This window comes from Meleagris gallopavo, chromosome 1 (genome assembly GCF_905368555.1).
Source record: "Meleagris gallopavo chromosome 1, MGAL_WU_HG_1.1, whole genome shotgun sequence".
NCBI lineage: Eukaryota > Metazoa > Chordata > Aves > Galliformes > Phasianidae > Meleagris > Meleagris gallopavo.
Genome location: NC_139404.1, coordinates 30,133,660 through 30,143,854, shown reverse-complemented (window position 1 = coordinate 30,143,854; position 10,195 = coordinate 30,133,660). Strand labels below are relative to the sequence as shown.

General features: G+C 43.0%; 1 protein-coding gene across 1 annotated transcript; it reads right to left on the bottom strand.

Moving 5' to 3' along the window:
* Nucleotides 1-5,752: 5,752 nt before the first annotated feature.
* LOC100539893 (prolactin-like) lies at nt 5,753-9,978 on the bottom strand. Its single transcript, XM_085219890.1, has 5 exons — nt 9,801-9,978; nt 9,501-9,664; nt 9,310-9,417; nt 8,077-8,256; nt 5,753-6,281 (listed from the first exon to the last, which is right to left on the bottom strand). Exons 1-5 carry the CDS (start codon nt 9,829-9,831, stop codon nt 6,087-6,089), a joined length of 678 nt encoding a protein of 225 aa, XP_085076016.1. The 5' UTR covers nt 9,832-9,978; the 3' UTR covers nt 5,753-6,086.
* Nucleotides 9,979-10,195: the final 217 nt, after the last annotated feature.

Below are 10,195 nucleotides of genomic sequence, written 5' to 3'. Positions count from 1 at the left end.
CATGAAGATGAATTTACTTTCTAACTTTCCTGTGGAAATCAAAGTCCTGCCCTTCTTGACTAGCTCCTGCCTGAAAGACTAGTAAGTGGTAGTGGGCCAGAGTCTTAGGAATTGCTATTTGCTGATGTCTGCCTACGGCGAAAGGCATACAAATATTTCCAAAATGTCATCAAAGAATCAAGTGGAGGTACACGTGCTTCCCATTGCAGAGGAGATTGGTGTGTGGCATGGGAATTTTTCAGTCTTTTTCCATCTCCCTTTTCATGGAAAGCAGTCTTCACAACTGCTCATATTTTTTTCCCACAAGTCAATCAAGAGTCAGTGCTAAAAGCAACATAGATTTATGGACAGAGAAGATGGGATTCAGAGTCCTCTCAGTGAAATTCATTCAGCTGCTGATGTTATAAGCATTGAATGGGAACTGCTGTCAAACCTTCCAGCTGATGTGCTGGGCATGTTGTGGCCTCACTGAGGCAAGGATCAAGCAAGGCTCATGCTGAATTAGTTTCATAGTTACAATGTGATAAGTCTTTTAAATTGAGCAAGTTCTGGTTTCACCATAGCCTACTAAAACACCACTCTAGGCTTTCCATATCTCTAACACCTCCTACTGATGTACATATTCCAAAGCTAGAAGAAAGTTTCTACACATGAGATAGAGTATTCTTTACTTGAAAATGCTTATTAAGCTTTCTTCAAAACCCTAGAAATACACCTGGTGAATTTTGAATTATGTATAAAACAGCTTGATGCAATTAGTTAAAGTGGACTTAGCCCATAACGTATACAACCTTGATTACTCTAGTTTTAAGCTATTTGAAGAAGTTTCTCTTTGGTCCATCCTAAGGAATGTTGGTAAAGGAGAATATGAATGCAGAAAATAAGAGAGATTTACAGTGGCAGTCTTTTCATGTGAAAGACCAAGTTGTATGTATTTGTTTTCTTCAGTGTATGAACACAAGTTGTAAAAGAAGAAAGCAAACACCAAATCTATGCAAAATCCCCTGTAGGTGTTTTAAGTAGATCATGACAGGCACACTGTGAAGGTGTAGGGAACAGAATGCATCTGGCTTGGTACTTTGGAGAGACCTAACAGAGACTGATGACATCTTACAATTAAAAGCAGGAATGTACTTTGACTTCAAAGGTACGGCCCAGTGGGTGACCTTGCACCATACTTGTAGGATATCTGAGGTACTTCCTATGCATGGTATTGGAGAATGTATATGGATCACACCTATAAAATATTGTGAAGGATATTTGTTGGGATCCCAGGGTTTGGCAGGGTTTAGGTACCTCAAATTCTGAACTTCAACAGAAACCAAACTCTGTAGAGGATCTAAATAACACAGATACTTTTGCTTGCTGGGCACCTCTCTGCCTTGGCAACCTCTCAAAGCTAATGTAATACAGAACACAAGAGGGAAGGGGAGGAAAGACTGAGTCTCAGCACTGCCTTTGCTGACACAGCTCAGACTGTGGTGCTCTTGGGCTATGGTGCTGCATCAGAGACCTTGCTGCACACTGGAGCAACCTCAGGTCCAGAAGCATTTCTCTCCTCTATTAGAGATTGTCCAGATGGAGATCCTGAATAGAGATCCTGAAAAGGTGTTCTTGGGAACTTAATTGCTCCGTTACTGATCCAGGAGGTGCTGATTTCCATTCCTGGCTCTTGGTCTTGTTTTATAAGGGAAATCACAAAAGAGTGGCAGACTGTAATTTGCTGACTACAGCCATGCCAGCACTCACACTTTGACTGTGCACTTTTATAGAATTAAATAATTTTCAAAAATTTGTCTTGCTTTTACTAATTCTCTGCCGAAAGAAGCTGTGATCATCTGCTTAAGGGGACAGGCTGCTTTAAGGCACAAAACTGCATTACTAACTTCAATGTCACAGCAACAATACAGTGGTCAAATGTCACTCCTTAGCTGCACTAAAACATCACATTTGTTTTATCCACTGTGATTTACTAGTACTGGGTTTTAAATGCCAGTTGCCATCGCTGTAGCTGCACAGCTCCTCTGATGAATATACGTTCCACAGTCAAAAGCCTGACATAAATTAAGTCCATTCACTTGCTTCAGCACCCTCTACCAACAATACCATTACTGATCTTCACAGAAAAGAAAGGAAGACAAACCAATTTTAAGCAAGTTAGCTGTAAATTCAGTGCTCAAAGAAAGGCACGGAGAGAAATTAGGGCCCAATTAACTTTAGACTTCATTTTGAACTATGAGGTGACCAAAAGGCTCCTGCAGAGAGAGGTTCACAGTCTTATGTGGACTAAGTTGCCATTGACTACAGAATTCTTCAACGACTATGCTTCTAAGTGCATGGTGACTGCTGCTGTGTAAAATATGCCAAGGTATGTCAGCTTGGATCTGAGATGCTCCCAATGCAGGCTTGTACTTCAATCATTTGCTGTCCAGAAGACAGCACTCCTTGGTTTCCCATAGATACTGATTGCAGTGTAAGCAATAAAACTGGTTTTGGTGGATGGGAACATCACACAGCAACAGCTTGATAGTGAGCCTCCAGCATTCACCCAAATATACAAATATCAAGTGTTGTATAAACACTCCACTCTTGAGGAATTCTTGAGGTTTTCCAAGTCATTTTGTCTTTTTATGTGAACATTTGAATGTGATACGAAGTAGCTGAAAGTTAATGCAGATCCTTCAATGAAATCCGCTTTTTTTTTTTCCTATTCACTATCATACAGTTCTAGATAAAAATTAAACTGTAACAAAAGTCTCTAAATTCTTTCATTTAATCTGTCATGCCAAACATCAGCACATTATCAGATTCAACCTAAATTTAAGATATATTATGGAAGTCCTTTAGCACATTATGAAAAAAAACTATCAGTCACTGAAAGTGTCTACCATATACTTCACCATCCTGAAAAAAATGGAAAAATTACCATTAGGAAATTTCCTAATGTACAAAAGCAACTTCTAATAATTGAAAAAAATAAACGCACTATGAAAAAAAAAATATCTGGGGCTGTGCTGCAATATTTCATTTAATAAAGTCTGAAGAAGAGTGGAAATATTTTAAATTCTTAAATTTATTTAGCTGATGAGGAACGTTAATCAAAACATACTGTTCCACTAACAGAAATTACACTGCAACTTATCTGTATCACACCTGGTTGCATACTGAAGCATATAGTGTAGTATGGTTAGGTTGTAGTAGGAGTGATCTTTAAGTTTTTTTCCAACCCGAGCAATTCAATGATTCTATTCTATGATTCTATGATTCTATTCTATGATCTGAGCACTTAACTGGAAACAAAATCTTATTTTCTGATTTTTTATTAATTTGCAAAGCTGTGTCTCCTAAATTAGTATTTCCAGCTGTGATGACGCATTCTTCAATGTGAAAGTGTTCAGTTTTAGTGCACATTTTTACATTTTCACATATTTCTAACTAATTTCATTGCTGTCTTGAAGAAAAATCATGCAGAAGATGTAGTATTCCCCAGTGTAAAAAGCAAAAGCAACCATCACTGATATTTCTATTTGAGACATCTGTGTCCAGAGGGCAAAGCATGCCCCTTTCAGCCAGCTGGTCAATTGTTTTCTTGGTGAAAAGAAGAAGCAAAGTGTTGGTGGTGGTACAGGAAGACATTTGTCTCACCAGCATGCCTCACTTCAGCCAAAGGCAAATCTTGCAATACAACACCACTTTGTGGCAGCAAGTTAGTATGAATGACTATAGACAATACTTGGGTGCATTGCTATTTCTTCTGTGGCACTTCCTTTGTCATTTTCTGTTTCCATATTTCTCTACAGCAAGAATTTTCAGAGCTTTGCATCTCTGCAGTATATAGGAACTATTTTTAGGATCTGCTCGACTTGCAAAATATTTTCCATGTGGCATCAAATGCAACCAATAGCATATCTTCCTATCTGTGGAGGGACCTGGTAGCAATTGGAGTTCGTTTTCCCAGTCCTTGCCAAGTCATCTGGCACATTGGAAACCAAGAACCCTCCTCTTTGTAAGGCTGTGGTATACATGGTCCTGGGCATGACTCCACTGCACCATCTCTCCTAGAGATACAGAACCATCCAAAATCCACAGATAATACTCCATCTAGACTCCATGGCGTGACCATTCTCTCCTGGGGAAACAGGGACGAGTGCTGGGCACCACAGTGCCTGCCAGGCCTCGCCCTGCCCTTCCCATGTCCCTGCCCTCACCCAGGCTGCCTGGGGCCTGGGTCCAGCTCCCTGCCAGGCCCTCGGGGATGTGGCAGCAGAGTGAGCGGTGCTTGGGGCAGTCTGGGGGCAGGACAAGATGCGGGCCAGTGGGCCTTCAGCCTGGGCAGCAGCTCAGAGTACAGGGAAGGGAGACCTTGCCATGTAGCGGCTGGAGGGATGGTGCCATCACCTCTCTGGCCCATCCCTTTTGCTCTTGTAGTGTTGCTTCCTCACACAGGTGTGGTGACAGAAAAGACAGTGTGCATACATATCAAAGTAACAGGAACTGTCATGCTCTTGCCAAGCCCTTGATCTGCAGGACTTGCTCCCCATGTGTCTCTTCCATCAGCTTTGTTTTGACTCAGTAAGCCCTCCTCTGTCTGCCACCATTTGTAGGACAGCTATTACTAATCTCTTGTGGGCAATGTCCTCCTTACTGGGAAGGAGTGAGGCTGCATCCCAACACTGCTTTTCCCCTTTATTTATGCACACTTTCACAGTTATGGCATTTCAGGCACAGTAATAATCCCTGCTGTGGCTGCACCAGGTGACACTATGCACCTCCTATGTTCACGCACAGTTAGAATGTTTTTCATGGACACTTCTCAAACTGATGCCTTAAGAGGGTTCGAGAATGAAATCACTGAAAGCAAGACACAGAACTCATGAACTTTGTTCAAGAGCAGATGATGCAGTTGACAGAAATGAATGACAAAATTACTAATTGCTCCATTGCTTTCTGGGACTGTGGATAGATAGAGGCACAGCTGCAGTGCCTCTCTGATTCTGTCTGCTTGCTCCGAGGAGCCCTTCCTTTATTCTATTTGAATATCTGGTTTTGTTTCCAGGATTTTTCAAATGCAGCTCTTCAGCTACATGCATTAGTGGCACCCTCCTGCCTAAGGAATTGCAGGTAATAACTTCTTTGGGGGCAGGAACTGTGTAGCCATTGCACTTCTAGCATACCTGGGACAAGAGATACACATCGTGAACATTCACAGCTTCGAGCTGAGGAAATATGTCAGTATTTGGGTATCAGCAGTTACTGAGATGTGACTGAAAATGTTGTTCCTCTGCTTTGCATCTATGTTCCTTTGAAGCATTTCTCCATTTTCTGAGTTTCTCAAGACCAAATCCAGCATCAATATGAAACAGTCATCAGCATTTTACTCTACATTCTTGGCAGCCTGAGCTTCAGCAACTGTCAACAACCATCAAGATCAGAGGAGGCCAGAAAAGAGCATTCAGGGATGAAACAGTCAAGAGTACTAAAGATAAATCCATGTTGGTTTTAAATTTCTATTTAAAGGGCTCATTTAGGATGTGAATGTAGAGAGTTTTTGTTCTATAAACAGCAGTTAGCACTACTCCACTGGTAGGGAAACGTGATTACTGTAAAATTTCTCACAGCTTTCAGATTTTTATTCACTGTGAAGTTTGTCATCATTACTGTAAAATCCAAGCACTGGGTCAGGAAACACTATGGGAAAGACTCACTGCTGCATCAGCCATACCCAACTCTCACACTGAAATGGGACTTAGACCAGAATTGAGCAGTGTTTTCCATATGGAAACTTGTAGTATTTAGATATATCTGTACCAAGGTTTACCAAGCTAACTTTCATTTTCAGCAGCATGTATGTCTAAATTGTGCCAAAGACATTGTTTCATCTACAACCAGACTACTCTTTTTTGTCTTTATGTGTTTACCCACGTACACACAAGATGCTTTATTTAATATTCCATCAGCATAGGATAACAGTATCAAGTAACTGCCAGTTTCCAAACCTTTTTTCCTAATAAACTTACTGTAAATAAATTATATTTTTCTATCTAAATAAACAGCATGCTGAAAACTACTTGCTAAGAGATTACTACTCAACAACTGTTTTCTGGCATAATCCTACATTTCAGAATTTTTAAGTAGCTTTGTACTTTATTGGAGTCTCTCCTGAAACAGTGAATAAAGTCAGAGTCACTCATCACATTTGCTTCATTACTAATTGATAAGCCAGCAGCTTCAGATGATGCCATTCCATGTAATGAATTGCTGATGATGCCCATTGACTGCATCTGTATTGGAAATAGGAAATGAAGTACAAGAAGTAGTTACGCATAAACAAATCTTTAAAATTCTGGTGCACAAGTCTGGTGCAAGCAAAGTGTCACTGTGTTGCACTGTTCTACCCCAGCCCTTTCACATACACACAGAAAGCTCCTTACAGAGAAACAACACTGCCTTTTCTTCCTAACAGTGCCCATACCTAAGACTGGCCTGAAATGATGTGATTGACCAGTAATGCAGGAATTACAAGGATTACAGAATCTAAATTTAAGCAGAAACTGTTTGCTGATGGTTGTTTCCTCAAAGTAATACAGTAAATCTGTCTTTAGACTTGCAGTCATTTCCTTTAGTGAGTTTTGTCCACAGAATTTTGTGATGTGAACATTTGCCAGATGCTGTTTAAACTGGTGAAATCTGGAGACTGTGACTGCCTCCTAGAGGTAGCAGCTTCACCATATGAACCAAGGTTAGAATTAGTGTCTTATCACAAAGTAAAACAATCCACAAAGAATCCCCCTCCTCCCAAAACCAACCAATCAACCAAAAACAACACAAAAAATTTGCAATGTTGGGTTATATTTGCATTGATCGCTTCATTTTTTTTAATTACAATGTCTATTATGTAACATGTCCATCACCAAAAATTCTAAGTGTTCATTTTGAGTAATTCCCTCAGAAGTAAAGGTAAATGTATGAGAAGTGTGTAACTAGTTCAGAACTTGATGGCTTGTTTCAGTTAGAGTGAAGCAAACCTGGGTCAAGTTGTAGAATACCTCTGAACTTTAAGGCAGCTCAAATCCAGACCTGGGGCTGCACTTAGATGGTGAATTTTGCCATCTCTAACTCTTGGAACCATCCTAATTAAGGCTGCATTTATACAGCGAAGAGTTGTTTATCAGATTAAAACTTGTGTGTTTTCCCCACCTGTGCTCATAAAGATGAAAGATGATCCACTTATGCCAGATAGAAGTTTATCATTCACTTTTTAGTCAAAATGGGCCCCTTGCTAGTGTAACCATTTCAGAGAATGGACCCATAGCCCTTATTTGCCTATCCTAAATTCCAAATGAGTCTGGATATGAATGCACAAGTAATAATACGATTACAACTTCCAGCTAGTCATGAGAAGATAAAGATGAAAAAATTACATGTAACTCAGAGTTCAGAAGAAAGTTTTGGAACAGCTTTGTGACTGGCATCTGACTTAACCTATGCCACTGCTGCCTTCAAGATCCAGCCTCAGGAACTGGTCCCTTAGGAAGGAGCTCTCTGCAGCAGCCAGCAGCGATAGCTGAATTAGAATACGAATCAGAATAAAATTGAAAACAAAAAATGCAATTATTTGTGGCGATCAGCCCATGTCTCCTCCATATCCAAAGAAAAGTAAAGGCATTGTTGGCTCATACATGAAATTGTAAGAAGTTCTACTCTTTGTGCTCGCCTCTTTCTTTTCTGTTTCATATGAATAAAATGTTGATCTACACATTATGAACATATACAATGGCTGTCACTGCATAAATTAAGCTGCATCCTTTGGCTGAAAAAATGCTGAATCTGTATAATAAAGACCACTATGTTTTGTTAGTATGACATTTTGTGATCACTCAATGACATAAGGCAATGAAGAAGGCTCCCAGTTTGGAAGTGTTAAGGAATCTGAACATGAGCTGCCAGGCTTTAGGCTGTTGCTGAATCAGAGCCTCTGCTCATAGTAAGGCTACAGCTCGACTGAGAATATGCAGTAGCCCCAGAAGTCACCTGTGTCACACGTGTGGTGTAAATAAATTGCACTGAAAACCTTACCTTTTCTGTCACTTTCTCAACCCCAGTCTCCAGCTCATGTACCATGTTGCTGATTTGCTTCGCTTTGCTAAGGCTCTCACCAGGTAGCTCCTGAAGGTTTTCAATGTGCTGATTAAAGTGGGAAAGTGGCTCTTTCCAGGCTTGCAGAAGCTTCAAGATCAAGTAGGCTAATTCTTCTCTCTTATAAATTAAAACAAAGAATTTCTTTCTTAGTTTGCAGCAGCTCAAATGAACTCAGTCTCACAATCTCAGCAGGGTTAAGAGTTATGTATGCAATCCAGTAGTTTGCAAATATACAGGGACTCTGTCCCCAGTTGTTTGTGGAGATAAAAGAAACAAAAATCTGTATTTGTCTTCTTTTCAGCTTTCTTAGACTGCTGTGTTCTGCAGTGCAGCATGAGCAAAATGGTGGCACTCCTGTCCAAGTTAACAGGGACCAAAAAGACTGCCCTCCTGGGTGTCTCACAAGCCCAAGAAGCTCCATCCAGACACCCAATCTGCAATACCTGCACTTCAGCATGGAGCTGCATCACTTTGCACCTCACACAGGCTATAGCTACATCATTAAAGGTGCACTGCAGACATACTTCCAAGGAAAGCACCTGGTGCTCAGGGTGGCTGCTTCTTTAACAGAAACCAAGTGGCCTTATGAGCTTTCTGGCAACCTCAGCTCAGAAGTGATTCTGCAGGCTCCCACCATAGGGCAGGGCCGCATTTCCAATTCCCTTTCCATGTGAGCTGAACTCTGAGGGAGAACTTCCATGTCACAGCAGAATAAGATGCTGACATACATCTCACTCCATCTCCTCCTGCAGGGGAAAGCCTCTCCTGCTGCCATACTCGGCTTCCTCAACTTCTGTCTAAAGAAACTCTTCCTGACTTTCTCCAAAGAACGCTTTTTTCTCTTTGCCGTGATGTGTCTAAAACAATTGGCTGTTTTTTTCCCTCACCTATTGATTCAGAGACAACTGTTACACCTTTCTCCCCATCGCTTTTTACACTTCACAGCGGCACTGATCAATCTAACACGCATCACAGTCACAGCTAAGTTTCTCTTTCTCAGACAGCCACAGACAGCAAGCAAAGGGACGCCTGTCACTTGGATGAAGCACCACCGCAATGCCTCCATTGCAATTAGTAATTGCAATTAGTAAATAGGAAATAATGCACGAAAAATGCATCTTTTTTGATAGGACAGGATAACGATGGGCATGCTCGCCCGGCGTGCCTTACCGGGATTTTCTGGGCGTACTCTTTGCCGTTGGGGGTCAGCATGGTGGCCGTGTGGCACTTCCTCGCGGGCCTGCCCAGCTCGTTGTTACGGGGCGGTAAGTATTTCTCCTGCGGGGGAAGAAAACCTCAACAAGCCCACGGGCCCACCCTAATCGGCCCTCCTCCCGTTGCGGGGTCGGCCCGGCACTCACCAGCTCGGTGGACAGGCTGTGGATCCTGCCCGAGTGCCGGATCACGCGGTCAAAGAGGTCGGCCACGCTGAGGAAGCGGCAGCCCGAGTCCCCCGGAGGGCACACGGCCGGGGGGGCGGCCGCCCGCACCAGCAGCCACAGCAGCGCCAGCGCCGCGCCGGGACCTGCGAGGAGCGGGGCGTCGGGGGGAACAGACCCTCAGTTCTGTCAGTTCTGTCCGTTCTATCCTGTCCCGTCCCGTCCCGTCCCGTCCTCTCAGTCCCATCCCATCCCGTCCCGTCCCGTCCCGTCCCGTCCCACCTGCCCGCTCCGCCGGCCGGCCCAGGGCCATGTTACCACGGAACCGTCTGCCCAGCGCGGAGCGGAGCGGCCCCGCCGCCCCTATATACACGGTGGGGTGTGCGCGGCGGGGGGGCCGCTCCTGGTGGGGCCCTCCCTGACGTGCGCAGCCCGCGGCCGTCGTGCGGCATTATTGCCCGAACGGACTGAGCTGGAGAGCTATAATTGGAAGAATTGCTCTCTCTGCTTCAGCCTCTCGCAGAGAAGCACATGCTGCAGTTGTCTTTTTCCGGAACTTATTCCTCTTTAAACTGGTGCCAATAAGTGCACATCAGCATACATCTGTATCAAAGGCAGGACATCATTCTGCATGAGGCAAGGAGCCTGAAATAGGATTGTTAAGATTGCTCAACTTG